We start from the raw sequence: 27,957 nt of genomic DNA on the forward strand, positions 1-27,957 counted from the left end.
ATATTAATAAGAGACCTTTTATATTTAAAAAATAAGAACGAAACCAAAGATTATCAGATGGTGATTTTTGTTTTTTTTTAACCAACCACAATCATTAAACTAAGTCTAAAGAAAATGCATCACATAGAAAGTTAGGAGAGACAGAACACCACCATAGCTGATGATTGCAAGGAGACTTTTGTCTTCATTATCTCGCCATAATGCACGTGCGGATCACACCCAATTATACCAGAGACATATTTTATATATATATATATATATATATATAATAAACTGGCTCGGGCTGAAAGTATAGCAGGGAGGACATGGTTGATTTTGGCCCAATAAGAGCTGCGACGCACCGTTTTGGTATGGCTCTTGCTTTTCCATGAATTAGGGTTTTGCAATAGAGATGGATTAAAACGTTTCAAATTTCCTTTGTTATTGGGTTTTTATTGAGGAGTGCATTTTCGTTACCCTCTCTTTATATTTATTTATACATAATTATTAGATTTTATTATTATTATTATTTTTAAATATTTGTTTGATTCTATTATTAATTAAATTAACATTTAATTTTTTTTCAAGCTTAACTATTAATAAATTTACATTTAAAAAAAATAAAATGTAATTTAAATTTAAAAACCTAAACAATATGATTTCAATTGAAAACTACGTGGTTTTGAACGGCTAAAAACTAAAACATTAAAAGCCTACAAATTTTATTCTCCCCCCTGCTCTCTTTTTGCACTGCCGCCCAGCCCGTCGATCTATTTCCTTTATTTTCAGCCTCTCGGATTCTTTGGCTTACTATTGATTCCTTCGGCAAGTCACGCGTGGTGAACTACTCCATGCCCTCTGTCTTGCCGTCGACGATAGCTGCTGCTATGGCTTGACTTTGAGTCCTTGTGTTGCTGCTCTCGATATCTTTCTGCTGCTGTCCTTCACGAAGTTGCCTTTCGGATTCTTAAAGTTGCTTTTGTCCATCACGACCTTAGGTGCGTTATCTATTGTTTTGCTCTTGTGATCAGCAACTGCCCAATGGGATTGGGCAGTTGTGGTTGGATTTGTGTAATTTGAAATCATTACAAGATTTATTTTGTGGTCACCATATTTTTTTGGTAATGTTTTCCTTGGAACGGGATTTGTGGGTTTCGGCTATATGGTTTTCATATGGGAACCTAAGCTCTTTTTTGTTATTTGTTGTTATTTGCAATTGTATTTGTGCTTCAAATTAAGCATGAAGCATGAGTTTGATGTTGGAGATTTCGGAATAACCAAGATATAGGGGAGCTGGTGGAGAACATTGGGTCTTTTAACGGTGGGTTACGGTGAAGAACTGAAGAACCAACTGAGTTCGGTGCTCAGTAACTTCGTTCCTACTGAAAAAGAAAAAAAATCTGAAGTTTGGCTCAATTCGGGGATAACCGAACTGTGCAAACCCGTACACACATCTGATGGCATTAAATTTTAAATTTTAATGGTCTGGTGAAGCAGAAGCAAGCGATTAAATTTTGCTGCCAATGGCATAAATTTCCCAACGATATCCTAAGTTGTAAAATTTGCAACTATGGAATTCTTCCACATATCAGAAGTAATAAACAAACTTGTGATTGTATTGTGCTGAATTTATAATTTCCTTGGTGCCTTATATGATTGCTTTGTTTTTTGTATTATCCTTATTTACACTTTGTTGCTTTTATTATTAGATGAACCATTATTAATTCATCTAATAGTGGTTAATGGTTATCTACAAAGTATATTTACATTGTTTTAAGCAAAGTAACAAAAGAATTTCCCCATTTCTTCTATATTAACCATAGCATTGATGTCCTTGAATGTTATTGCTAAAGGATATATAGTCTAAAAATTATATTCCGTTATTTGTTTTTATTTAATTCCCTATGTCATTGCAATAGTTTTACTTTTAACGATTCTAATGAAAAACTCTGCACAAATTCACGTGAGGAAGAAGAAGAAATTAATAAATTATGTATGTGGCATTTTTTATAATGATCATGGCATTCTGATTTAATGTTGACTGCCATGTCAGAAATCGCAAGAACTAATTTCACCTAAGATTTTAATCAGAGATAAGAGTTGAAAAAAATACAAATTCCATTATAGAATTTCAGAAAAATAAGGGTCAAAGTTCAGGTATTTGCATGCAATTAGGCCAATAAAATTTTGGTTCCTTGAATTTTAATTTCAGGGTTCAAAATGGGGTCACAGAAGCAGTCGAGAAAAACTGGAGGTAGTGATTTGGAAGATTTCGATGACCTGGACAATGGGAAGCTGATGGTTAGTCAGTTTTTGGTTTTTATATGTTGTTCATACGATGATATCTTGGTTTTATTTATTCAAAAGGATTGATGATGCAGATGGATGAAGAGGAAAATTATGATGATTATATTGATAATGATGATGATGATGAGGAGGAGGAGGAAGTAGATGAGCAACAAGGGAGAGAGGGAGAGGGAGAGGGAGAGGGAGAGGAAGAGGAAGAAGTAGAGGAGGAGGAGGAAGATAAGAGTGAAGGGGAGGGAGATATGCAGAATGATAGCCATAAAGATGCTGAGATGGAAGAACTTGAGAAAGAATACATGCATCTTCGTAACCAAGAGCAGTAAGACTTCCCTTTCTGATTTTTTTTTTTATATTTCTTTTTTAAATAATGTCAATATCTTGGAAGGGCGATGTGAATGTTTGTAATTTTCATGCTTCTTTGTGATAGTGCTAGATAAAATTTGAATGAGAAATATGGATTATTAGAACAAGTGGGAGTGTGGAATTACTGTTGTGGCTTGAGTCAGGAGAATGATTACATCATTACTTTTCAAAACCTTTTCTACTCATAGCGGATTTGTACACTCACAAGAAGAAAAAGGTCATGGTACTAGTAGATCTGGTTGTATTAACTTATTTTTTCATTCAGAGATATATTGAAGAATCTCAAACGCCATAAGGATGAAGATCTTCTTAAAGGTCAAGCAGTGAAGAACCAAAAGGTAAAACTTTACTTTTGGTTCATTAATGAGTTTTTATACTTTTCAGATATATTTTCTACATTTGTTGAATGCTTAATTCATTATAGTTTTTGCCATCTTCTCTTACTCCTCTTTTTTATCTGCTTTTGCAAACATTTCTAAACTTCTCTTCAATCTTTATTGAAGGCTCTCTGGGACAAGACTCTTGAGTTTAGGTTCTTACTTCAGAAAGCATTTTCAAGTTCAAATAGATTGCCACAGGTATGCTGGCCTTAAGTTCTTGTTTATCTATATGTTTTGTTGAATAGCATCTTTGAAGCATTATGGTGTAATTCTGAGGGACTGCCTGCAGGAACCAGTTAGGTCGTCATTTTGTGATTCAGATGGAGGAGTTAGTACAGCTTATACTGATCTGATTGCCTCATCTGAGAAGACTTTGGAATCACTGCTGGAATTACAGGAGGTATAGTAGCTAACATGAATAAACTATTATGATGCCTCATTATTGTGGTTACTCCATCACAATCTGTTTCCTTTTATTGCATTTTGTTTTTGTTGCTTTTCAGGCTTTACTCGAGAATAATCCATCTATATATCAATCTTCCAATGGTATGTTGCAAACATTTTGCCACATTTCAAAGTGCTTATGGAATTGTTTAATTATTTTAAGCATGTGTTAAATGCTGTGGTTGCCCTTTGTCGCAGTGATTCTATATTCACTTGCTATATGCTAGGTGATTCTATTGGTGATCTGCGATTGCAATATTGTTGCAAAGCTGGTTGATGTATAATTAGGTTTACTAAGTCAACACAAACTCCTAAATAAGTAAAATACAACTACTTAATTAAATTTCCTAAATTTCTTTCCAAAATACATAAACCTAAAATTTCTGGTATAAGCAGCCCCTGCATCACTGGTCCTCTGTCTAAATATATCTGAATATGAGTCGGATAAATTTCCATTTTTCATTAGGTTGTTTTTCTCCCCTTTCCTTGTGCTGTAGTTTTGTGTTGAAAAAATTGGTTAATTAATTGTTTCATCTTTAAATTCCATTAATACTTGTCCAAATCACATTACACACTTTTTAATGGAGCTCAATATGATTTTCTTGTTTTTGTTCTCTTCTAAAGGTAATTCTGGGAAATCTGCAAAGAAGCTTCCGAAAGATTCTAAGAAATCAGATGAGGAAAGTGATGAAGAATGGTTAAGAATTTCTCACATGCATAGTAGGTAGGCTCAAGAATGGTGGCCAAAATAGACAGAGGCATATGTTTTTATGAGCATAAACCAATGATTGGTGATATAGAAAGTTCAAAAGGAAACCTTAACTGGGAAGTCTCCTTTCTCTGTTGGGAACTAAGGGTTAAATGTGCTAGAATTGGAACCTGAAATTCCTTGCTTTACTTTAGTTGCATGGAATATGTAAAAAATGTTGTTGGTATGGAAAATCTGATATAAGCGAGCCTTCATTACTTTCATTTTGTAGAATAGCTCCTTTTAGAGACAAATCAATTGATAAATGGCAGAGAAAGACGCAAGTGACAACTGGTGCTGCTGCTATTAAAAGCAAATTGCAGGCTTTTAATCAGGTTTGCCGCTTTATATTTAACTGAAGTGCATTTGCCACTGGGAGTATAATTAACCTCACTGGATTTTTCTTTTGCAATCACAGAATATAAGTGAACAAGTTGCTTCTTATATGAGGGATCCAAGTAGAATGATGAAGCAAATGCAACAAAGTAGATCAACAGTCAGTATATTTGGAACTGTTAAGTCAATCTACTCTTCTTTCAAGTTTAGTTTCAAAAAATAATCCAAAACTCATGGCATGATGAGTTGGATAATCCTTCATTCTTTTTTTTGGGCCCTTCTCCCCACTTCCTTCCCAAAATAAAAAAACAAATATACTGATACCTGCACTACTTTTGGGCAGGTTTCTGAGCAGCTTGAAAATGCCAAGGGAGAGGTAATTCAGCATCTGTGCCTATAGCAAAACTGAAAAAATTGAAGTATTGTTTATTTTAATTTGGTATAAAAGTACCAAGTCAAGCCTTGGGATGAGAGCATTTGATAGTATTAATTCACACTTGTGTGCAAATAAAGCATTTGTATGAAGAATTGTACAAAATTTAATAATCTTAGTGCTGATCACATTACAACTTGTGGACATAATATTGAAGGTTGATTTCTTTCAATCTAACTGGAATTTTGTTAAATCATTTAACTTTTGACTAGGCAGCAAGTCCTGATGTTGACCCTGAACTTCTTGATGACACGGAATTTTATCAGCAATTACTGAAAGAATTTTTTGAGTCAATCGACCCCACATCCTCTGGTTAGTATTTTGTACCATTTTTATCTTTTTGTTTGCAAATGCAGATGCATTTTCAACCAATTTCTTTTTACTACCCAAATTTGTTCTGAAAATGAATCCATGAATCTCAATGGTTTATGGACCTTTTTTAGTTTCACAACCAACAACTCTGAGGATATTGATGAAGAATCCAACGCGGTTTCCACAATGAACTTCAGCTGAATTTTTATTTTAAATTTTTATGCATTAACCATTAGCTTTATCAATTGTTTTAAATCTTCTTTTGTTTGTTGTCCTTAGAAATGGCTTTTTATGCTCTGAAAAAATTGCAAAATAAGAAGAGAAAGATTGTCGATCGGCGTGCCTCGAAGAGTCGGAAGATCAGGTACCCGTGGAAAATAATGTTGTAAAAGTAGCTTTGAACGATTATCTTGTTTATTTTTGGGTCACCATTTTAGCCTAGTCTATTTCATTTATCCTAAGCAATGTTCTTTTAGGTACAATGTCCATGAGAAGATTGTCAATTTCATGGCTCCACAGCCCATGAACATTCCTCCTATGGCTCCCAAGTTGTTTGCAAATTTGTTTGGACTTAAGAGCCACCAACCTGCATCAGCTGTTTAGTATCGCGGCTAGATACATCATGTGGGCTCAATTTTGTGGAGTTGAATCGAGGTTAAAATTCATGTTGTTTTTGTTCTTATGATAGAAACTTTTAATAGTATTGTAAGTTTGTAACTGAAAGTGTCCTTCGCAAGCTACTTCTCGCTGAGAGATAGGGTTAATGAGTGAAACCGATCCTCAATGCTTAATTTTTTGGATTCATTTCTTGAACTTGAAATCTTACTATTCTAGTATTGTAGTACCATTCTTATAAGCATTTTTGAATGACCTTTGGTGTACAGCCTTAACCATGATTAGTTCATTTTGCTAGAATATTGTATCACCAGAATCCAATGGTATCCAGTATATTGGAATTAAAAGGATTTTAAGGTTCAATTTAGCCCTCATAATCAACCCTTAAGCATAGAAACCAGCATTCATTAATCTTGTAATCCAGTTACGTGGCTAATCATATGCCAACATGAATGAGGGAGGAATTTATAGGAATGAATATTAGCCTCCTATTGCTGTTAAAGTAATTGAGAAATATACTTTGATTAAAAATTTTAAATATATTAATTAATGTATTAAAAATAAAATTTATTAATAATTTTTCTTTTAAATTAATTTTTTTAACTGTCTAAAATAACATTTTTTTCAATCCTAAAATCTAATGCCGCACGGAGCCTTAATAAGTAGGGTCTTTGACGCTGGATGAGCAATCTCGCCCAAAGCAAATGCAACATATATTCTGAACTCCGTATGGACTGGATTATGTTCAAGTTCTGATTCCATAAAGACTGAAAGTTAACAATGTCACTTTTTTTCTTTTTGTTTTTTTTTTTTTTTTTGGCATTTGCATTTGCCATGGGAACATGATTTTGTGCGCTCAATACCTCAAAAGGCATATGATATGGAACTAGAACACGATGGCAAATCCTCGAGACGCGTAGAATAGAATACCACTACCACAAAACCTTGTCAACATGCCAGCACTGATCCTTGTTTTCTCTTCTAGTGCTTGCACAGTTGGCAGAACCAATACTCAAAACACCACAATCGACTCTTTTGTTTGACCCAAAACCCTGAGGGGGGTGCAAAAAGAAAAGAAAGAAAGCCTCATAAAGTGCTTGTTCTACCAAAGCATGCAGATTCCAAATAAAAACTCATGCTTGCATATGAAAAGAATTTAACTTTCAAGTATCCAAAATCAATCATTACAATACTAGGATACTCTTTTTCATTAAGCACTAATATTAAAAGATCTCGCACATCATTGCAACAAGAAGCATAAATAATCTACCTACATGGCTCACCATTATATCAACATTCATAAAATGAAGTATTGAGTGAGCGAGTTACCACTGGCAGTGAATTTCCATAAAAGTTCTTAAATTCCACCATCATCATCTCTGCAAACTGAGAACAACATAGTTATTACAATAATGCCCAGAAATGGCTTCTATTCTAGTAAGTGTACCTAAATGCAGTGCAGCTATCATCTATCTCTCTTTCTTTTTTCCTTTCTTTTTTTTTTTTTTTTCTTTGGGTGGGGGGGTGTTTGTGTTGTGGGTGGTGAGGAAGAGAATGGAATCACTATGCTCTATGCAATTTGGCCTTTGATGCATGTTTCTAATTGTTTTGATATGCATCATCAATCTCTCTGAATTTCATGTCTCCGCGATATAATTTCTGACATGCTCATCTTAAGAAATATGCTAGATGTGTAGGCAGGCTCATTTTCACTTCCTGATTTCAGCCTTTATGACAATCAGCACTACATAGCAAACTAAAAGTTTTTCTGAAAGGATTATTTTAATAATTGAAACAGAATGGACATGTCTCATAAACCCATAAGACAATTAAAAGAAACTGTCAGTAATTGAACCTATGAAGTTATAACTGTCACATTGGATCCACATTTTCAAGATGGTTTTTCCCACAACATTGTTGGAATATGTATGGAAAATTCTAGTAGCATACACTAAGCACTCTCCCTGAGACCACGAAGAGCATATAAAGTGAGGAATACTCACAATGACTGTTGAGCTTGAGCACCAGCTGCTTGTACCAATTGAGAATAAATGCATTCATCTACCCTCTGTTTTGCCAATGCTACCTGTTACACAATGAACGACTTCAATTAACATGAAAAAAAAAAAAAAACACAAAAAAAAACAAAAGTTTCATCTTAAAATCCAACAGCGCCTTTTACCAACATCATTAATTCTAAGAGATCCAACATAAAATAACCTGAAGAAATACTATTTTAGACAAACTTTTAGCAAACTTACCTATTATGTAATTTTAACTTCCCAGTATAGGTATTTTAGACAGACTTTTAACACAGGTCATAATTACAGAAAAATGACTGCTCCAAGCCGCAACACTTGAAGTCTCAAACCAACATTAATGTCATACATTTCATTACACACTTCTGTCCAACTTCTCAAATCAACCGTTGAAAAAAAAAAATAACAAACCTGCTGAGCAGTGCCACCAAATTGTATGTGCCTATGTTTTTGTTCACCTTTTCCACCATAAACCTGCACAGGAACCACAGAAAACCAGCAGGGGAAAAAAGGGTTAAAAGAACAAGCTAAATGTAATTTTTATTCATGTATCACTTATGATGGCCCAACTATAATAATAATAGAAGCTTAGCTATGTTCTGAAAACCAAATCAAGGCATTTGATAACTTTGAACGGATAAAAGTCCATAAATATCTGTATTCTCAATTAGCCAAGGCTGTTTTGATATGACTTTGTTACTCTTGAGTGCCGCATGGCAACAGATCAATAAGTTGGTTACAGCTTAAGAATTGATGAACCACCTACCTTGATCATTGCTCCTGACTCATTTCTGATCCTGGATATGTTGGAGCCGCATCTACCGATCAAGCCACCAACCAATGTCTCCGAGACCATCATCTCCAAGGTTACATAATCAGCTGCAAGATTTTTTGTCCTAAAGATGATGTGGTTATAACACAAAATATTAAAACTTGATACAGCCACATAACGTAGCAGTTGGAAGATAGGATAGTTCTAAAATATGAAACATAGAATAACCTGAAGTTGGGTCAACATATGGTTGGGTTGGTCGAACTGCGCCATAGTTGTATGTTGGACTGATAGAAATCACTTGTTTTGGTGGGTTTTCCCTAAACAAAATGCCAAAGAAGCATAAATAATCCCATTCACATATTTGTCCAAAAAAAGTATACAACATAATATCAATAAGAAAATTCAATAAAAACCTACCTGAGTTGACAACCAATCTCCTCTATAGCCTTAAGCACAACAGGTACATCTCCTGATATCTGAATTTAACAGAATTATAATCGTATTCTTTCTAGTAAAACTCTTTAAAGCGCTTTGAATCAACCAGGAATTTGATTCCCATTTAATCTTACAGCAAGATAATTAAAATTGAAGACCAAGCTCACCTGCACAACTCGATCAGATTCATGAGCAGAAGCACAGAGAGGCAACTGATTTGGAGCCAGTACTGTGATAGTGGCACCAGATGAATTCCTTAATTTCTCAATGTTTTGACCAGATATCCCTATCAAAGAACCTGCCTGCGAACCTGCTATTAACATCCTTATAGTGTTTGCAGCCACATGCCCTGCACCAACAACTTTTGACGCTTCCACAGGACTATCATCTTCCTGTATATATATATATATATATACATTAGACCGGAAAAAAAAAGTGCGCCACATAAAAAAGCCAAAGTGAAATTTCTAATCAAACTCATATCCATTGAGGGTAATTCTTGCAATATCACCTTTAGAATTAAAGTAGCAATTTGCTTGAGCGCATTCTCGGCATCGGAAAAGGAATTATCGCTCTCTTTGGAGCTAATGATTATTACGCGCTCTTCGTGTCGCTGCACAAATAAGATTAAAAAGAAGAAAAAATGCATGCTTTAGTCTTCAATAAAAAAATTGCCAATTGGAAACCCTAACTAAAGGAAATTGGAAATGAAAAATCGGTGAGTACAGCGATTGCATCTGCGATTTTGACAGTGGCTTTGGTGTCTTCTCGAATCTTCTGAATACGACACCCTTCCTTGCCAATGACCTTCCCGATCTGCCTCGACGGCACTACGATCCTAAATATAACGTCTTGCGATTTGGCCCGTTTTGGGGCCGATCCTTCCATCTCACCTGCTGCGGAGGCCGCTGCAACGTCAAACTCATCACGGCGGCGCTTGGCCGTAGCTGAGACCACAGGGTGGGGGAGGGTGACCGGTGGGGCAGGGTTCATCGGAATTTCGCCCGATTGGGCCATTATTGTCGATGTGGGCTGGGGATAGTATTGCGTGTAAGGGTAGGGAAAATACATTGATGTCTAAGCGAAAAATGTCAATTTGAGAAAGAAATTTCCAGCGGAGGGTTTTAAGGTAGCTCCACTAATATGAATTTACAAATATAGCCTCTCTTTCGGATTGGGACCCACACGCTCTGCTAGTACTTGCTTCCGATTCCAAGGATAGCTACCAATAATGGGCTTCCATGCCCCAAGACCATCTTCTCTTCTAAAACCCTAAATTTACCATACCCATCTCGAAATCTCTCAACACTATGCTATGCCGGTACTTCAGCTCTCTTCCAGGGCTCCGAAACTTATCAAAAATTCCTTCAAAGTATAGGCCCAAAGCAATCCGTGAAGCTCAGCAGGCTCTCACAGACTACCTCCACTCCACGAGGTTATTGCCGTTCGCCTACGCCGAGCACATTAGCAAGAATTCCCTCGTCTCTCTTTCCAATCTCATTGCCAGCATTGACTTCTCGGCCTCTGATTTCTCCAGGTCCGTGAGAAAATTCCTCAGGTACCATCCCATCAACGAATTCGAGTTCTTTTATGAAAGCATTGGTATCGATTACAATGAGGTTCACGGGTTTTTGCCCACAAAAAATTTTTTCTTTTCTGAGGATGGAAGTGTGTTAAGTGCAGCTTGTGCGCTTGCTGGGTTTGGGTTTCCATGGAACAAGTTAGGCAACTTGTATAAGGAGGAGAGTTCTATTTTTAGTAGAGGTTCGGAGGAGTTATCCTCTAGGCTTGATGGGTTTAGGGAATATGGATTTAGTAATATTTCAGTGATTGGTATTTGTCTGGCTTTTCCTTACGTGTTGAGTGGTGAATTGGTTGGGGAAATTGATGCTTTATTTGATGATATGAAAAGGTTCTTTTTAGACTTCGATATGGGGAGTTGCGTTGAAGGAAATGTGGATGCTTGGTATGAGATTTGTATGAAAATTCGGGTGTTCTATGATTTGGGTTTTGAGAAGGGGAAGCTAGGGGATTTGATAGGTAAGAGTAAAAGCATTTTTGTCGATTATCCAGTGAAGGTTTTTGTGCAAAAGGCTGAGTTTTTTGGTAGATTTGGTGTTAGAAATGAAGATGTTGGCCTGTTGCTACTTCAGAGACCGGAAATTTGGAATTATGATATGGAAAAGCCCTTGATTTCAGTTAAAGGATTACTTAAACATTTTGGATTTAGTGATGAAGAGGTAATAGTTATTGCCCACAAGTACCCTCATGTATTGGGCAGAAATAAAATGGCAAATTTACCTCACGTGATGAGAGCTATGGATTTGCATGTGTGGTTTTTCAATAAAATCAAGGATGGAAATCATCAATTAATAGCTAGTTATGCAATGAGAGACCCTGATGAAGATTTGGATAAAGAATTTAGTGATAGCTTGGAGAGGATTCGAGTTTCGAGAACCCCTACTCATACAATGTACAAAGTGGATTTTTTGCTTGGAATTGGATTTGGAGAAAATGCTTTAACTGCCAAGGTCTTGGCCCATATGCATGGTACTAGTAGTGAACTGCAGGAGCGATTTGATTGCCTTCTTCATTTGGGGATTGCATTCTCGAAGCTCTGTATGATGATAAGAACGATGCCAAAGATCCTAAACCAAAAGCCAGAAATGCTAGAGCAGAAAGTGAACTTCCTCTGCCAGGATTTGGGATCCTCATTGCAGGAACTGGATATATTTCCAGCATATCTGTGTTTTAATTTGGAGAGCCGAATTAAACCCAGGTGCAGATTCCATATGTGGCTTACAGATAAAGGTTTGTGTACACGTAAGTACTCCATGGCAAGTATTGTTGCAACTAGCGAAAAAAATTTTGTTGCTCGCATTTATGGAATTCACCCAGCTGCTCTAAAACATTGGTTTGAATGTTTCTCATACTAAACACCAGTTGATGAATGAAAAGTGCATTAGACACTGATTTGGTCAATGCAGCTTATTAGCACTTCAGTGTGGACAGGGAATTTGTTTGTTACAATTATGGAATCAGTATATAGAAATTTATCATTTAAACCTTCCTGGATTGACATACTGTATTTTTAGATTTATTAATAGCCATGACTGGTGCAAGAAATGTTTTCCATGGATCCTCCTTCCTGGCCTTTGTGGCACTGTATGTATCGGTTCCTATATCGAGCTATATCCTTACAAAATTCATACCAATTTTGAGCAGCAGCTGGCCATGCTTCTGATATTGCAAGCAGTTTGTCATAATGGCAATGAGAAAACGTTCAAGACAGATTCACCTCTTTAAAGTTAAACAATAACTAGCATAGACCGACGACAGTTATTACATGGGCCTATTTGTGTCCTCATAGCTATTTTATTTTTGCTTGATGCTGTGTGTTGGCTGCAACTCTGCATATGAGATTGATTGGTTTGATTATTTATTTTTAATTTTTAATTTAAAATATATTTTTTAATTTATAAATTAAATTAAAAATAAGTTGTTAATTATTTGATAAAATTATTTAAAAATAATTTTTAAATAATTTAGTTAAAAAGTGTTTAAAAGTAATTTAATTGATTAAAATTATTAAAAGAATATGTAATTAAGTGTTGTAGTTATTAAAATGAGGATAATGATATTTTTAAAAATTATTAGGATAATGTAATTTTTTATTTAGTTAAAAAGTAGTTTTAAAATAAATAAATTAGTCATGAGTACTTATGATTTTTTACTTATTTTAAGTAGATTTTTTATCTTATAAGTTAAATTAAATACAAGTAGATTTGATTGAGTTATAAGTCAAATTGGACATCCTCTATAAAAGGTGTTTTTAGTTATGTGACTGTGTTAGTGGCTTTTTGGTATTGAGTTTACAGGATTCAAACTGTTTTCTTTTTTCTAATAAAAGTATTATTTTGAATATTATTGAAAAAAGTAATTTGAAAAAAATTATTTTATTATTTTAGTATACTTATGTTAATTTATTAAATTTAATTTTAAATTATTTTTTAATACTCTTTATCTAATATATTTAAAAAAGTGATTATTTTCAATAGTAATACTATCATCAATACTAAATAGGTCCTTAATAGTTTGATACCAAAATTGCTTTTAAAAAAATAAAATACTATTTTAAATGTTAAAAAAAAATAAATTGAGAAAGATATTTTATTTTTTTTAAATAATTAAAATTTATCAAATTTAATTTTAAATTATTTTTTAAAATTTTCTAGCTAATATATTTATACGGAAAACTTTTTTTAAAATAGCATCTTTAATTATAATGTCAAATAGGTCCTTAAAATCTATTCCCAAGTGTCTCAAGTTTTAAATTCTAATATTGGCATGTTATTCCTGAATATGGCAAAAACAAATCATTTAGGCCTAATTCATGTGGCAGGAAAGATGAATATTTGGAGTAAATTTTACAAGTTATAGGCTTGCAGTGTTCTCTTGCGCTGAAACAAATAATAAACCCAACTCTCTGCAAGTAAGGTCGAAGATACTATCCTTGCATGGTGTTCAGATTTGCCTTCCATTGAGGATTCTGTCTTGGTAGATTGTTTCTAAAGAAGTAACAATCACTCAAGTAATCCATCAGCTATACCACAGGTAATGATGATAACATAATTTGGACAATTCAGATGGATAAATACATTTGCTCAAACTCTGTTGGCGATCATCAAATGGTTTTCTAATTTCTCTCTTTCTATGTATAGATTCTCTTTTCTCCCTCTTTTTTTCCTCACCAAACGAAAGAAATCCATATTAACAGAGAAAAATTTTATAACCAGACAGTTGCCACCGCAATACGCCCAACTAATAAAAATCCACAGAAAGGGCAATATCGTCATATAAAAAAATAAAAATGGAAATATGGCTCTTCGGTTTGATTCCAGTTGAGGAGGTGTTGGCACAACAAAGTAACTGCTTCTCCCCTACAGTGCGCACGCACGCACGCACAGACGCATGCTAGCTCTTGCCTCTCTTCCTCTCAAATTTCATTCATGGTTTTGGCCTTAGGGTTTAGATTCATCTCTGTATGTTCTTCTTCTTCGATTCTCTCTACTCTTTAGAATTCAGTTTCCTCCATTGCAGCTGTTTATCCAATCAAAGCCGGTCTCTGCCTCAACTTCTCATTCATTTTTTTTTGGTCTTTGTAAGGTCGTCAAATTCTTTCTTCATTCAACATTCAAAGGACGATCGGAAAGCAGAGAAGCTTCTCTCTTTTCCCTTCGATCAATGGTGTTTCGCTCAGCCTCCGAAACCCACCAAACTTCTCCTCATAGAGACGCTACCAAATACGCAGACATGGCTTCTTCAACTCTTAAATCTCATCAGCCTCTCCATAACTTTCCATTACAGGATCTCAAATGGTCCATGAACCACACCAATAACCACCGCTTTCGCAAGTTTGCTGCTGATTCCTCTCACAAATCCCCCCAACGCGACACCGCCGAGTCTGACGGCGTGAAAACTGGGAACTACGTCGCGTCTCCTGATCGGGTGACCGAGAAATCTGAGAAGAAATTGGGGCCTTCGGATACTGCGGTTGACAATTCCGACAGGAAATCCAAGATCTTTATTCGCATCAGGACTAATAGTAGCAAGTGCGCTGACGATTCTGTGGATGCAGGGGATCAGACCTCAGTTGTGGACGATGCGGAGGAAACGATAACGAAGACATGGAATCTGAGGCCGAGACGAGCCGTGATTAAGGCTTCTGATGGGAATGGAGGTGTACCGAAGATCTGTGGAGCCGTCGCGCCGGAAACCAAAGCTCAGGAGCCGAGTCGCCCTGAATTGACTCGGTCACGGAATACTAACGATGCTAAGGTGGCTGAGAAGAAAGAGAAAGAGAAGGAGAAGAAGCTAAAGCTCTCGATCCCGCTTACCAAAGAGGAAATCGAAGAGGATGTCTATGCGTTGACTGGGTCAAAGCCTGCGAGGAGGCCCAAGAAGAGACCGAAGCATGTGCAGAAACAACTTGATGTGAGTCAATTTTCCTTGTTTCTACATTCTCGTTTTGTTCGTTAAAATTCAGCTCCTTATGGGATAATTGTTCTTAAGATTACTGAAGTCTCGAGTAGCTAATGAATCATTGTTTCTATGATGGTTTTGCAGTGCTTGTTTCCTGGATTGTGGCTGTCTTCGATCACGCCTGATGTATACAAAGTTTCTGATGCTCCTCCAAAGGTCCAATATTGATGTTTCTGAACTGTCAACTTTTTCTTTCTTGTGTTCCCTACTTTTTTTGGTTCGGTACCTGAGTAAGCCATTGAAAGGCGAAGAAAATTGGGTAAATGTTGTTTTTATTGAAAAAATGTTGAGAAACTTAATCTCTATGAAGCTCTCTTGTTAGCAAAGGAAAGGACAAAGAAGACAAACAACATCAAAGAAGAGAAGGTGGCTTACTTGATTGGATGGATTTTTAAGCAATAACAAGCATGTGATCATGGAATTCTCATTTGCACTATCTTTTCATCACAAGTTAATTCTTTTATGCTTTTTGTGGAGTTGATGTTTGAATTTTGCTGTTCATACAGGGATAGATGATCCATTTTTATAAACTGGGAACTTGAAGGTGAATGACTGCCCAACTTGTTGACACCAGCGTAAAGTGTAAAACACTATGAGCCTGTAAAGATGAAAGGGTAACGAATGTATCTTGTTTTTGTGCCTTTTCTCTATACAGCAAGGAGCTCACTGCAAGTTTGAAGGGTTAATGTTATGGTCCGTGTTTTAAGTAGCTGCCTTTGTACATAAGAACTATCAATCTAATGGGTAGAGATTTTAATATCAGCATTTGTTTTTTGCAGTTAATGTGAAATCAAATGCTTTTCTAGACCATTTATTTTGCATGATAGTTCACAAGATATTTTTTCCTTGTTAGCTGACACGTTGAAATATCTCTGTATCCCAAATAGTTGGCGTGTGGTGTTCTGATTGACTTCCATATTTCATATCTGCATTATTTTTCTTTCCAAATGTGCATCTAGTAGAGCAAAAAAGAGAAAAAGGAAAAGATTAGATTACCAGTTCTTAATCAATTCAAGGAAAGTATGATCCTTTGATAATTAAATGCATTATTGCCATTGTTGGTCGACTTCAAGAGCCATGCACGATATTGTTGTTATTTGAGGTATGTGCGATCTTGTGTAATATTGCTATTAATAGCCGGGCATTTGAAAGTTGAGTTTTTTATTTGTTAGAATTGTAAGCGCACTAGTTTTTTGCACAGCAATCTAAGGCATTGTATATAGTTGTACTATAATTTTTATCTCCTATGGAATTACAACTATTAAGATTTTCATGATAATAAGAATTTTCAGAATTTGCAAATTGATGCACGCACAGAATTCATTGTGAACTGTGTTGGAACTTTGTTTAGTTCTGGACATGGCTATCTTATGTACTTATTATTTCTGTTGTTTTCTTCTTGAAAAATGCAAAGTCACTGGCCTTTTATCTTTCCTTATTTGAAAGATGTGCGAGTTATATGTGCAGTATGGTTATTGGTGAGATGTGTACAATCGAGTGATGCAACTGGATAAATCAAGTACTAAAAAAGAAATTTTATTGCAGATATTAGAGTACTGCAATTGCAATCTAGATCACAGGGTAGTACGAAAGTCTTATGAGAACAGCAATTGATCATAGAATTGGTCCTGAATCTGAGCAACAGTCATTTAAATAGTCTACTTGATAAGTGCAGATTATTGTTAAATTTTAAGAATTAGCCTTGAACTAGATAATTTAATGATGAGAAAAATGAGCCGATGGAAGTAAGCATTGGAGGCGAGGACTTGTTTTTGCATACTCCTTACCAATTTGGAGCATGCAAAAACTTTTTTATGTGAATTTTTCTGACATAGTTTTATTCTTCTACATATTTTCTCAACTTCTCTGCTTGCTTTGTAAGATAGAACATTCTGTATTAGATATGGTGATCAAATCTTATGTTTCTAGATCAATCCTGGAGGTCACTCATGAAGGTCTCATGATCTCTAATCTTGGGACATATTAGATAGGTGATAAAAGGGGTGGGGTTATTGTGAAAATCTTTGTAAATGTTTTGGTCTGGTTTTTCTTTATTACAATGTCAACTTATTGATCTGCTTTAAAACAAAAAAATTTTATATCATCTGTGTTGGGAACTGGGTTGAACAAGTACTTTTGATGTTCACTACTCATTTGTTTCGCATAACTTGCATGGTATTGGGAGTTCTGATCCATCATAGTTTGTGGAGAAGCTTTTTGTCTGTGTATAAGCTCCCCATTCATTTGCAAAACTGAAGAACAATGAATTTGCATCTTAGGGCCTTAAGTCTTAACAGCCATGGGGTTAAATGTATGGTTTTCAGGCATGCAGTTTTTTTGCATGAAAAATTATTCATTTTTTCCATGGATCCTGTTATTTTTGCAGACAGAGAAGGGTTTGAACTTGATTATTATTATTATGTTAATTACAGAAATAAAGCATCTGTGTGATGGTTGAAGGTTGGAGCTATTCAGCTCAGGAGTGGAACATAACGGTGAATGCATATGCTTTTATTTGCCAAGTAGTTCACCTTTTCTATTCGAAAATTTGCTGATATATTTTTAAGGGATGTAATCTAGATGCAAATTAAGAATAAACTCTACTTGAGTTGCTTTGACAAGCTGTGGAGGGGAATTGAGGTGCTAAAGCTTTCTTTATATGTTGGTTATCGTCATCTTCACATGTGAGTTTATTATTATTATTATTACTGTTATTATTATTAGTTTGGCATTGCACTTAATAGCATATTGCTTTGCCATTTTTCAGTGGCTGGGAGCTTCACAAAGTCACATGTAGACGTCTGAAGCACAGGATGCATGCGGTATTTGGGAATCTACTGTTGTTTACAAAAAGGGTGAACTAAAAATGATGCTGTCAAGCTTTCTTTGGAACAATGAAAGACTCTGCTTGCATCTGTTTGAAATTTTATTTTACTGTTCTATTCGGAAATTTCCCTTCACATTCTTCACAAAAAAACTTAGGTGGAAGTTCCTTTCAAAAAGTATCTCGGTAACATTTTTAATCCTTCCCCCACTGCCACCTTTTTTCTTCTCGTTCTCAACTTAAATGTTAAACATTTATAACCATAAAAAAATAATCATCCGTAATGATATTTGTATAAATGTATTGAAAAAATTGTGATGAAATGAAAGTGATTTATTATCTGTTCCGTGGCTTTCTATCATTCTTCCATTGATAATAAATTAAACGAGTATTGCCTGTAACCTTTGCATGTGATAATGAGAAGTTGAGTTAGGTTTTAATGATATGGTTTTCACTTATCAAGTGATATTACCCCACCAACAAAAACTCGGAAGATCAAAGGTCCTTCTTCTGAATCATTTGCGAACCAAGATCCAACAACTGCTTCGATGGCAAATCGCATACCTATCCTTTTCATGTTATCTACGTTTTTTAATTCCTGATTTCGAGAATCCTTCATCAATTTTATTAATATTTTATTTTATGTCACTAGCAAGGATAAAACTATAGCTTAATCAAGTTGTGTAATACTGTTATAAGCATACGATAATAGATAATAGATAGAGATGAGCAATTCTCCAAAGCTTATCACTGCATTTTTCTTATTTCCAAAAAAAAAAAAAAATGAAACCACTTAAAATTTGATTCTCTAATCTTTTCCATCTAGAATATGAAGTAGCACCAACCCACAACATATGTGGCAACTCGTAATTATTTATTATATAAGCTACTAATTGAGATAAACCATTTATTTAAATTTTTTAAACTTGACTTTTTTTTTTTTTTTGTCTATAACCTATAGGCTCTAACTTAATTACTATGAAATTAAACAAGCATTAACGAATAGTATAAATAATTTAATTATTAAACAATTTCCTTGTTGTGTTTGGATTATTAAAAGGGTTAGTATTCTACTTAATATAGGATTATTAATATCTTTACTTTTGTAAATATATTTATATATCATTGCCTTCTTCTTTCTACTTTCACAATTCAGTATTCAAACCCCTCGATAATGATGTCAGAAGTCTCTTCAGAAGAGCAATCTCTACAGCAGAATTTCTCCTTCATGGTTCGGTGGGTAGCCGACCGCCCTAACCCCCATCGTTTGCATCTATCATTTACACAAATGCCTCTACCAACTCACGCCAAAGCTATCTCACTCAACGACACACGGAATAATCCAACAACGTTGAGTTTTCCGATCCAAAGTGAGTCGTCTTCGTCACAGATTTTGCCTTCCTTTACTAACAACACCAAGTTTGATTCTGGGGATGATCAGAACTTAATTGGCAGAAAAATAGATGGCAAAGCATCGCCAAAGAATTGGAATCTGAGGCCCAATAGATCAGCGGCGTGGAAGAAAAGGGAAGTTGATCAAGTAGAGGTAGATAAGAGGGACAAGAACAAGAAGATGACACCAAGTTTCGGTATTACACTTCCAAAAGAGGAGATTGAAAAGGATATTTTGGCCATAATTGGAGCCAAATTGCCAAGGAGGAAGAAGAAGAAGAGAATCACGAATGTCCAGAGAGAGCTTGACAGCGTATTTCCTGGTCTGGGGTTGTCGTCGATAACTCCTGCTTCGTACAAAATTCGTAAGAGGAAGGATTAATCTTTTATTATTCTTTTCGTTGGAGGGCTTATTTTTCTAGGGTTCTAGGACTTGGGAGTACAAGTTTTTTAAGATTGTTGTTAATTTCTTTCATTACATTTGAAATAGTTTTTAATGAATAATATGTTGATTGCTAATGCCTTTCTTTATGATTAGAAGGATTTAATTTGGAATTAATTGGAGACTTTAATGGTGAAATTTGCAGCGATCAATAACAATGAGAATAAGCATAATAGCATCAGAACAGCTCTATAAGTATAATCAATTTGAAAGCTACTTCTGCAATTACTTTTTCATTATGGATAATCTAATCAACACTGTTAATTGGAGTTGTTTGTTGAGGCTGGAACTCTTGTAAACGGGCTAGGCAGCAACCAAGCGGCGGTAGATTTGATTAACAAACCGTGTGAAGGAATCAGGGAATTCAATGCAGTTACATTTTATGAGGACTCCGGCATTATTACTAGCATATAAAAATATTAAATTTATATACAAATAAATTATATATCAAATTTTTTATTTTAATTTATTATTATACCATATAAATTTATTCATTAAAAATTATAAGTTAAAAATATAATATATTAAAATTATAATATCTAAGTATATATTATTATTAAGATGGATTTTGAAAATTAGGGACAGTAAACTTTCTTTTTTTTTCCTCCGCCGGCGCAATATTTGGAAGCGAGACGATACCAAAGAAAATTACTCAGGTTCAGGATAAATTGGGTCGGGCCGGCAATAATTGCATCTATATTCAGCAATCTCGAAAATAAAGACCCATTAGATGGCTCCCTCTCGATGACCAAAATGGACGAGAACGGGAACGGCCGCCATGGCATTCCGGGCTGGTCCTGGTGGGGCTTGGCCAGTTGTACGCAATTCGTGTGGGGTATGTCATCATATCGGAAAGGCTACGCCGGCGACTCTCGTCTAATGCCTTTCAAAGCCTTCGCGGTCGCCTCTCTCTTTGTCAGCTCCGCTGCTTCTGCCTCCGTTGCTGCCCTTCAAGCCTCCGGCATCCACAAGGTCTCACCTCTCTCTTCTTGTGTGCTTGCTTTTTGGCGTCTATATATGTTATTTCCAATTTGATTACATTTTCTGTATAATTTCGTGTTGGATTGCTCAATGCATAACTTTTTGCAGGTGGAGGACCTTCTGGAAATGGGAACTAAAGTGAGGACCGGACTTGGTATTCCTCCAACGGCAAGAGAGGAGTAAGTGTTCTTTCCATATTCGTACTATACCCTTTGTTGAGTTGGTACTTGCTATGTAGAAATTTATCATTGCTTGCCTTTTTTTTTTTCGTACAGAAGAGTAGATGATCTTTGAGGAAAGTCTCAAAGTTACAGACGGTACTGGGCTTTAAGAAGCAGATGGTCTTTACCATTTTTAATAAGCGAAGAAGACAGCTTTTTACTTCACTTGGAGAAAGCAGATGGTTCTTTATCTTTGGAATATGTGACCAAGTGAAGAAGCATCAAGAATGTAGAGTTATGAGTGGTAGGTCTTTAATTTAGTTGAATGGCCGTGGATTTTGTATTGTACTCTGCAGTCCGTATAATGTTAAAAATTCTTCTTGTTTTTCCTTGATTTAGACTTGAGACCTGCTTTCTTAATATGTAAAGATTCAAAATTTATTCTTTATCTTTGTTTTTTAGATTTCTTAATTCGAATTCAACATCTGATAACTCTAATATTAATGCGATAACACCCATTGGATTATTCTCAATATTTTAGCATAACACCCTTCGCTCATTGTTTTTTGCCATTAGGTCAGTATCTAAGAGATCAGATAGTTGACCAATTAGCATGAAAAGAAGACATGAAATATTGAATTTAGGGTGCATTGAGATTCAAAGTTCTACAATGTTGCAATGACAAATAAACAAAGGAAAATCCACAATGTTCCAAAATTCTTACGCAAACACAAAGTGAATTTATTTTCAATAGCTAAGGTCAAAATGCTAGAACTCAAGAAAGCTAAGACAATCTCTACTATACAGAAAAATTCAGAAATTTTGCATGACTGTTGGTGGGAATTAGTCATGGATATACTGTGTTGTAACTTGGTACACAAAGAAACCTTTGTAAGCTTGGAATGCTTGTATACATGTTTTACGAAGGCACTGGTACTGGGGCTGGCATATAAGACTCTAGAATCAGTTGCGATTGGGAAGGTTGCATAATCTGCACAATCAGGTATGTATATTTCCATTGCTTGTCCACCTTGTCTTTAAACATCTCTGCAGAAACTTTGCCAGCTCCATGTGGCCCACGAATGTAGAAATTAACCTACATTCAATTAGATAAAGCAGACATGAATGCTTATCAAAAAAAAAAAAAAAGCAGACATGAATTACACTTCAACTGAAGACATGGTTGTTAAACATCAATAGTATCATCAATTCTGATCTCTGTTACCAGAACATGCTCCACGCCATCTTCATCAGTGTAGACCTTATTGGGAATACGTTGGCGAGCAGCACGATTTCGGCTTTCCTGACCATAACCTGTAATAGGGGATCCAATCCTCACTCTGACCTGTAAAAGCAAGTGAACCCAAGACTTGTAATAAAAATATTAACCATAGCTGATGCTGCTTTTTAGTACCATAGCACCAGATTACAGGATAATAAATGCAAATCAGAGCAACCTCAACAATTTGCCATGCAAATCACATATTAGATTTCCCAAATTCTTGCCTATGATATTCTTGATGATGTTGTGGATAGAATTTTAAAGAACTTTGAACCAATCAGCCATGACCAACCATCTCAGTTTTGTATAATTCAACTGCACCAATCTGCAGTGCCTCTACTTGTTTGCATCTAATAGCTATGTGATACAGGTGATTATGTAGGTGCATATATCACTACTGCAAAATCAGTCAATTTTGATTTCTTCTTTTGTTTTGTTCATTCAAGGCTCTTTGGACTCCTGTTTGGACGCTTTCACCAACCAGCTCTGGAGCCCAACATAGGCCTTCTTTTTAGGCGAACTAAACTAGCCGGAGAGACTGTCATTTGAAATATTGCAAGTTGAAGACAAATATTTACTGAATTTACAAACCTGAGCATCATCTTGAATCCTTTTCAGAGCCTTGTTAAAAATTTTGTACCTATAGACCACTTTTCAAATCAGGTGGGAATCAAAGAAGAACGCAAAAATTAAATCCCTAAATTCAAACCATAACATAATATAATTAAGGAAATTAGTTCTTACTCTTTTGGTTCAAATATCAGTTCCTTGAAAACAGCATAAGCTGCAGCAGCTGCAACTCCAAGACCTGCAAGAATTATAATACTGTAGGATGCCCCCTCCGTAAAAGTCACAGGCTTCTCAGGAATATTATATGTAGGAGCATCGAAGGGATCCTCAACAGTAGATACCTCTTTTCTAGTCTGTTCCTATGGAAGAAGAATACATGTAACAAATTTAGGATATGAGATGACTTGAAAAGTAAAAATCAAGAGAACAAAAAATTCAGCTATTATGTGAAGGGAAATGAGTGAAATCATATCAGAATGATACAGATGTATTCATGTTTAATAACTGAACCTAATTTTTGCACAAAGTAATTTTCATAATTTCCCTATAGAAAGACACTTTTTGCTTCAACAATGAGAAAGAAAAAAAAAATCTAAATACCATAAAGTGATTGGTTTAATAAGAAAACAAGTCCATATTTTATTTTTATCAATTAATGCCTTCATTTAGTGATTTATTCAGAAATATGGATCAAGATGGCAGAATTGTATTCAAATATCTACTCCAATGGCTATGCTGACCTGCTAAGAACATGTGCAACACAAACATAAGAGTTCTTTAACTTCAATTTGAATTCAAACCTCGGATTTTTTTTGCTCCGTTTGCTTTGAAGCTCTTGATGCAAATGATCTAGCAAAGCAAGCATTAATAGTGCTTGCTCCATGGATTTTCATGAGTTGGAATTGTGATCCAAGGCCAACCATGCATTCCTTACCAAGGTGCCCTCCACAAAGAACAGTATTTCCTGCCAAACATTACTGTCAAGAAATAAATTGTGAAAAGGGAAACATATCAACATAAAATTACTTTCTTACTATCGCTGCAAACCAGTGAATATGCATGCTTGACAATATATGCCAGTTTGAACTTTTGGCACCAAATAATGTCTAATTTGACTTCCCTGGCTACAAATCCTTCTTATCTTGGAGAGGGCCACACCTTTAAAAGGCTGTTGGGTTCATTCCGTTTTAATAGGCCCTTACATCAAAAGAATATCTTAGATTGCTTTCTTCTAGATCTTTTAACTAAATTCCTTAATTAATTTTAACCTATCAGAAAGGATGAAGGTTTGTAAGATATATTATAAGTAGATAACTAGTGAAATGGCTCTTTCATAGTTGCCTTGGGTATAGGGATTGGCCCAAGTTTTGGCGTTTATAAATGACTTCCGTCTTTACTATTTATAAAAGAAAATTAAAAATGACTCCAAAGGTCAATGCGATATAAGAGATTCAGTTGGTAAATGTGCAAACTGCAAGGCATAAGGCCATGCTGAACTTAGACCAATAATGTGGCTTATGGCATGCACTACAAGACCCTATCATATCAAATGATATGCAATGTTGCATAAACTAAGAAGAAAACAAGAGGACAGACAACATATATTCCTTTTTTTACTTTTTAACAAAAATTATGAAATTTAAAAGAAAGCTGAATGGGAGGAGCAGGAAGGAATGAAGTTCCTCATTTTATTTGCTACAATAAAAATGATACCAAGTAATCCAAAAAGCATAAGAATATTAACACTATGTTTGGATAGGTTGAAAATGGGAGGAAAGAAAATAACTAGGGGAAAATAACTTTGAAAAACACTTTCCCTTGTTTGGATAAGAGAGGGAAAATAAGGGAGGGGAGGAAAATAAATTTTTTTTTTTTTTTTTCTCTTTCTCTCTCTGAGTATTGAGGAGAGAGAGAAAAAAAAAAAAAAAAAAAAAAGTTAGATTATCTTCTTTTTTTTTTTTTTTTTTTTTTTTTTTTTTTTTTTTTTTTTTTTTTCTTTCCAAACAACAGAGAGAAAAAAAAAAAAAAAAAAAAAAAAAAAAATTTTTTTTTTTTTTTTTTTTTTCTTTCTCAAAAAAAAATCCAAACATAGTGTAAAAGATCTCTGTCCCTTGTATAAGTTTCACAACGATGCAGCAAACCAATAAAAACACCTAGTCATCAACAAAAATCATAGGAGAAGATTATAACATTTTTTTGAAAACCTGCAGTACTCTGTTGAACATCCCTTTCAGAGGCAGGAAAGTATGACTCTTAGTCTCACCAGAAAAGAGATAAGATGAAACTGAATTTGGATGAGCAAAAATGAACAAATGAATAATCCAAAAAGAAACAAACATATTGAAAAGCGCCAATCTAAATATATCTGATGTCTCCAACAAGCAACATGGATGATCATGAAAGGAAACCTTGAAGGGGGTACACGAAGAATGAACTAACTGCAAAAGGACCTAATAAAGAGTAAAAAATTTCTTAAGAGTGCAAATAAAAGAGTGAGTTATAATCCCCATACTAGGTGGGGATTATGAATCATTTACTAACCGTTAGGACAGAATATCTCCTGCAGAACAAAATGGAAAAAAAAAAAAAAAAAAAAAAAAAAGAGAGAAAATCAGTCTCCATTTATGTGTTGAAGTAAAATGAGAGTGCCCAAGAACAAACAACTTACCATAGACCAATGGTTGGCATCAGCAGTAGGTTGTCTCCCATAATCTGACTTAAATGCAACTAGCAACTATATCAACACCACAGAGTAACTCAAATTTGTTACTACACCACAGTTAACTACCGTACTCGAAATAAACGGATTACTGCACAAGGAAAAAACTACTTTTGACAACCAGTAGTTAAAAGAATACCTATGACAGCCGGTTGGATTATTAGTCTCATAGAAATGCCATAGGGGATTTAGAAAGAGAAGGGAGAAGGGGGTCTCACTAGAAAATAAAAGGAAAAGGGCAAGTACTTTGGTTCAGCATTTATCTAAATTAAAGCCAACTATTACCTAAGCCCTATCAAACTACTGTCAGTTTGTCTTAAACAGTTGCATAAACACACAAATATAGTCGAACTCAACTAAGATCACAAAAAGTACTGTAATATCCAGCTTCAACTCTATGGTAACTAAAAAAGGTTTAAGTTTGCAGTAAGTCCTAGAATCTTTTACAACAAAACATACATAAGCACATTAGTTTGTGGCCAACTGCATACGCATAGCACTAGCAAGAATGGTTTTCTCGGAAAAGGCAAGGAGGCTTTGAAAGTAGAAATATCAACCTCAGGAACAAATCACAATTTGTCTCATACATACGCAGGATAAAAAAAACGTACCCTTTTAGTCGAATTACCAATTGCAGTTTTCCGCGTAGCCATGGATGATGAAAAAGAAGCCAAACCCACATCAGATACACGCTTTATAGGCTTCCGCTCCAAAAATGACGACAACCCATATTGGCATTCCAAGAAACCAATGCATCTGCTGCTCCTAAGCGACATTGCTGATCTCCTGAGAAGGTCCATTTTCAACTGAAAATTATAATTAAAAAAAAAATCTCTAACTCAACAAATAACAGGACCTATACAGCCCAAGGATTTCGCTACATGGAGGGTTCAACCAGTGAACTACAGGATTCCCAGAAATTAAAATCGACAAATATTCAAGACCCAGAAATCAGATTTTCAGAGCGACAGAGACGACAACGGTCGGGTAAACCCAAAACCGAACAGCACGAAGCACTTTGGGTTCGGGGTTCTATTGCAGACACGTGCCATCAGAAAACCGCACGTACAAGAAACCCGACAATTCAATACGAGTCTAATCCGTTTCTGTTTATACTGGACTTTTTAGCGAAAACTTGGCCCATATACAAAGTCCAAAATTGGCCCATTAATAGATTAGATGAGCTTTTCTTAACCTCTGCGTACACACAGAGTGGGGAGAAAAAAGAAATTACACGCCGTTTTTTTAAAGGTAATTTAATATTATTAAATTAAAATTTAATGGTGAGATCATTATTTTATATATTTTTAAGTATTAATTTTTTTTCATATATTACAATTTTTACACTTATTATATATATTCGTAATTTAATATTTTTATATATTATTTTTTACTAATTTTTATATAAAATATTATTATTATAATATATTAATTATTATTATAAAATATTTTTTTTTCATGAAATATATATCCACTTATCATTTTTATATTAGGTTAATAAAAATAAAAGTATAACAATAGAAATAAAAAATTATAGAAATGAGATTTATAATGAAAATTTAATTATTATTATTATTATTATTATTATTATTATATAAATATATAAATTTAATTATTTATTATTTTATTAATTTATAAGTATTGAGTTTATCGAGATTAATTAATTTTTATGATTTTATAATTTTTATAAAATATATATAATTAATGTGAAAAATTTAAAATTTTTTTATTATTAATTCAAAATTTTTAGATATAATAAAAAAATAAATTTAATTTAGTATAACGTAATGTTGATTTTTTTTTTATTTTTTGTTATTTTTAATTTGATTTTTTAATTTTATTTTATAAAATTAATTATACATATCCATATCAATAAGTATCAATATTATTAATTTTTATTTGATATATAATATTTTACATAATTTTTTGATAATGTGGAAAAAAATTTAAAAAAAATGAAAAATATATTAATATTAATAAATTATTGATAAATAATAAATTAATAACTAAAATATTCTTTATTGTAAAAAAATAGAAAAAGGGATGCTAATATAATAAAAAAATACTAACATTAATATATTATTATTTTTAATTAAAATAATTATAGAAAAAAATATAAATAATTATTTGATTTATAATAAAATATTTTACCAAATTAACTTACAATATTTTTTAAATTAAATGTTTTATAATTATTTTTCTAGAAGTAACCATCAAATATCAATAAAAGAAATTCTTAATTATTTTTCTAGAAGTAACTGTCAAATATCAATAAAAAAATTATTAAATCTAAATAAATAAAAATTTTATTAAATGATATAATATTTATATTCATATGAAAATTGTAACTTTTTTTAAAAAGATTATTAATATGTATT

The 27,957-nt window shown here is 34.2% G+C and overlaps 7 protein-coding genes across 22 annotated transcripts; 5 read left to right on the forward strand and 2 right to left on the reverse strand.

Annotated features, from left to right (window-relative positions):
- Positions 1–703: 703 nt before the first annotated feature.
- Positions 704–6,172, forward strand: LOC110666919 (uncharacterized). The gene is made up of 14 exons (XM_021827587.2): positions 704–977; positions 2,192–2,280; positions 2,361–2,605; positions 2,915–2,987; positions 3,153–3,227; positions 3,319–3,429; positions 3,533–3,575; positions 4,098–4,197; positions 4,454–4,556; positions 4,640–4,735; positions 4,901–4,933; positions 5,203–5,302; positions 5,582–5,666; positions 5,779–6,172. Exons 2-14 carry the CDS (start codon positions 2,200–2,202, stop codon positions 5,903–5,905), a joined length of 1,272 nt encoding a protein of 423 aa, XP_021683279.2. The 5' UTR covers positions 704–977; positions 2,192–2,199; the 3' UTR covers positions 5,906–6,172.
- Positions 6,173–6,463: 291 nt separating this feature from the next.
- LOC110666920 (uncharacterized) lies at positions 6,464–10,283 on the reverse strand. 2 transcript variants are annotated; one of them, XM_021827589.2, is made up of 10 exons: positions 9,893–10,283; positions 9,678–9,779; positions 9,334–9,558; positions 9,149–9,207; positions 8,957–9,048; positions 8,723–8,835; positions 8,368–8,430; positions 7,921–8,003; positions 7,247–7,303; positions 6,464–6,969 (listed from the first exon to the last, which is right to left on the reverse strand). In XM_021827589.2, the coding sequence occupies exons 1-9, from the start codon at positions 10,235–10,237 to the stop codon at positions 7,291–7,293; spliced, it is 1,095 nt and encodes a 364-aa protein (XP_021683281.2). In that variant the 5' UTR covers positions 10,238–10,283; the 3' UTR covers positions 6,464–6,969; positions 7,247–7,290. The 2 variants fall into 2 exon arrangements, with proteins under 2 accessions (XP_021683281.2, XP_021683280.2); XM_021827588.2 differs by lacking the exon at positions 6,464–6,969 and having other exon boundaries at positions 7,037–7,303.
- Positions 10,284–10,333: 50 nt separating this feature from the next.
- On the forward strand, positions 10,334–12,301 carry LOC110666918 (transcription termination factor MTEF18, mitochondrial). The gene has a single exon (XM_021827586.2). It carries the CDS (start codon positions 10,477–10,479, stop codon positions 12,100–12,102), a length of 1,626 nt encoding a protein of 541 aa, XP_021683278.2. The 5' UTR covers positions 10,334–10,476; the 3' UTR covers positions 12,103–12,301.
- Positions 12,302–13,867: 1,566 nt separating this feature from the next.
- LOC110666922 (uncharacterized) lies at positions 13,868–19,943 on the forward strand. Of its 14 annotated transcripts, none has more exons than XM_021827595.2 (6): positions 13,868–14,208; positions 14,333–15,160; positions 15,293–15,952; positions 17,641–17,703; positions 17,789–17,892; positions 17,976–19,943. In XM_021827595.2, exons 1-3 carry the CDS (start codon positions 14,176–14,178, stop codon positions 15,374–15,376), a joined length of 945 nt encoding a protein of 314 aa, XP_021683287.2. In that variant the 5' UTR covers positions 13,868–14,175; the 3' UTR covers positions 15,377–15,952; positions 17,641–17,703; positions 17,789–17,892; positions 17,976–19,943. The 14 variants fall into 14 exon arrangements, with proteins under 14 accessions (XP_021683287.2, XP_058008283.1, XP_058008284.1 ...); XM_058152300.1 differs by having other exon boundaries at positions 15,293–15,822; XM_058152301.1 differs by having other exon boundaries at positions 15,293–15,617; positions 15,715–15,822; positions 17,641–17,892.
- Positions 19,210–19,806, forward strand: LOC110666971 (uncharacterized). Its single transcript, XM_021827656.2, has one exon. The coding sequence runs from the start codon at positions 19,210–19,212 to the stop codon at positions 19,804–19,806; it is 597 nt and encodes a 198-aa protein (XP_021683348.2).
- Positions 19,944–20,422: 479 nt separating the features above from the next.
- Positions 20,423–21,456, forward strand: LOC110666924 (uncharacterized). Its single transcript, XM_021827601.2, has 3 exons — positions 20,423–20,838; positions 20,956–21,026; positions 21,123–21,456. Exons 1-3 carry the CDS (start codon positions 20,611–20,613, stop codon positions 21,139–21,141), a joined length of 318 nt encoding a protein of 105 aa, XP_021683293.1. The 5' UTR covers positions 20,423–20,610; the 3' UTR covers positions 21,142–21,456.
- Positions 21,457–21,640: 184 nt separating this feature from the next.
- Positions 21,641–26,638, reverse strand: LOC110666923 (probable mitochondrial import inner membrane translocase subunit TIM21). 2 transcript variants are annotated; one of them, XM_058152294.1, is made up of 8 exons: positions 26,191–26,638; positions 25,529–25,594; positions 25,402–25,420; positions 23,661–23,824; positions 23,035–23,213; positions 22,882–22,930; positions 22,234–22,353; positions 21,641–22,104 (listed from the first exon to the last, which is right to left on the reverse strand). In XM_058152294.1, exons 1-8 carry the CDS (start codon positions 26,377–26,379, stop codon positions 21,928–21,930), a joined length of 963 nt encoding a protein of 320 aa, XP_058008277.1. In that variant the 5' UTR covers positions 26,380–26,638; the 3' UTR covers positions 21,641–21,927. The 2 variants fall into 2 exon arrangements, with proteins under 2 accessions (XP_058008277.1, XP_058008276.1); XM_058152293.1 differs by having other exon boundaries at positions 23,035–23,219; positions 26,191–26,635.
- Between the last annotated feature and the right edge of the window lie 1,319 nt (positions 26,639–27,957).

Source organism: Hevea brasiliensis, chromosome 9 (genome assembly GCF_030052815.1).
Source record: "Hevea brasiliensis isolate MT/VB/25A 57/8 chromosome 9, ASM3005281v1, whole genome shotgun sequence".
Taxonomy (NCBI): Eukaryota; Viridiplantae; Streptophyta; class Magnoliopsida; order Malpighiales; family Euphorbiaceae; genus Hevea; species Hevea brasiliensis.

What these genes read in the sequence shown, in the direction of transcription:
- LOC110666919 (XM_021827587.2), top strand. Translation starts at nt 2,200, where the DNA reads ATGGGGTCACAGAAGCAGTCGAGAAAAACTGGAGGTAGTGATTTGGAA. An exon ending in AAGCAGTGAAGAACCAAAAG is followed by an intron (nt 2,988 to 3,152) that starts GTAAAACTTTAC and finishes TCTTTATTGAAG; the next exon opens with GCTCTCTGGGACAAGACTCT. An exon ending in CACTGCTGGAATTACAGGAG is followed by an intron (nt 3,430 to 3,532) that starts GTATAGTAGCTA and finishes GTTGCTTTTCAG; the next exon opens with GCTTTACTCGAGAATAATCC.
- LOC110666920 (XM_021827589.2), bottom strand. Translation starts at nt 10,237, where the DNA reads ATGTATTTTCCCTACCCTTACACGCAATACTATCCCCAGCCCACATCG. An exon ending in AGTCAGGAGCAATGATCAAG is followed by an intron (nt 8,431 to 8,722) that starts GTAGGTGGTTCA and finishes GTTCCTGTGCAG; the next exon opens with GTTTATGGTGGAAAAGGTGA. An exon ending in TTGGTGGCACTGCTCAGCAG is followed by an intron (nt 8,004 to 8,367) that starts GTTTGTTATTTT and finishes ATTGTGTAACAG; the next exon opens with GTAGCATTGGCAAAACAGAG.
- LOC110666918 (XM_021827586.2), top strand. Translation starts at nt 10,477, where the DNA reads ATGCTATGCCGGTACTTCAGCTCTCTTCCAGGGCTCCGAAACTTATCA.
- LOC110666922 (XM_058152295.1), top strand. Translation starts at nt 14,176, where the DNA reads ATGGTTTTGGCCTTAGGGTTTAGATTCATCTCT. An exon ending in TAGGGTTTAGATTCATCTCT is followed by an intron (nt 14,209 to 14,332) that starts GTATGTTCTTCT and finishes GGTCTTTGTAAG; the next exon opens with GTCGTCAAATTCTTTCTTCA. An exon ending in ATGTGCAGAAACAACTTGAT is followed by an intron (nt 15,161 to 15,292) that starts GTGAGTCAATTT and finishes ATGGTTTTGCAG; the next exon opens with TGCTTGTTTCCTGGATTGTG.
- LOC110666971 (XM_021827656.2), top strand. Translation starts at nt 19,210, where the DNA reads ATGTCAGAAGTCTCTTCAGAAGAGCAATCTCTACAGCAGAATTTCTCC.
- LOC110666924 (XM_021827601.2), top strand. Translation starts at nt 20,611, where the DNA reads ATGACCAAAATGGACGAGAACGGGAACGGCCGCCATGGCATTCCGGGC. An exon ending in AAGCCTCCGGCATCCACAAG is followed by an intron (nt 20,839 to 20,955) that starts GTCTCACCTCTC and finishes AACTTTTTGCAG; the next exon opens with GTGGAGGACCTTCTGGAAAT.
- LOC110666923 (XM_058152293.1), bottom strand. Translation starts at nt 26,379, where the DNA reads ATGGACCTTCTCAGGAGATCAGCAATGTCGCTTAGGAGCAGCAGATGC. An exon ending in TTGGTAATTCGACTAAAAGG is followed by an intron (nt 25,595 to 26,190) that starts GTACGTTTTTTT and finishes GTGTTGATATAG; the next exon opens with TTGCTAGTTGCATTTAAGTC. An exon ending in ATGGCGTGGAGCATGTTCTG is followed by an intron (nt 22,105 to 22,233) that starts GTAACAGAGATC and finishes AATTGAATGTAG; the next exon opens with GTTAATTTCTACATTCGTGG.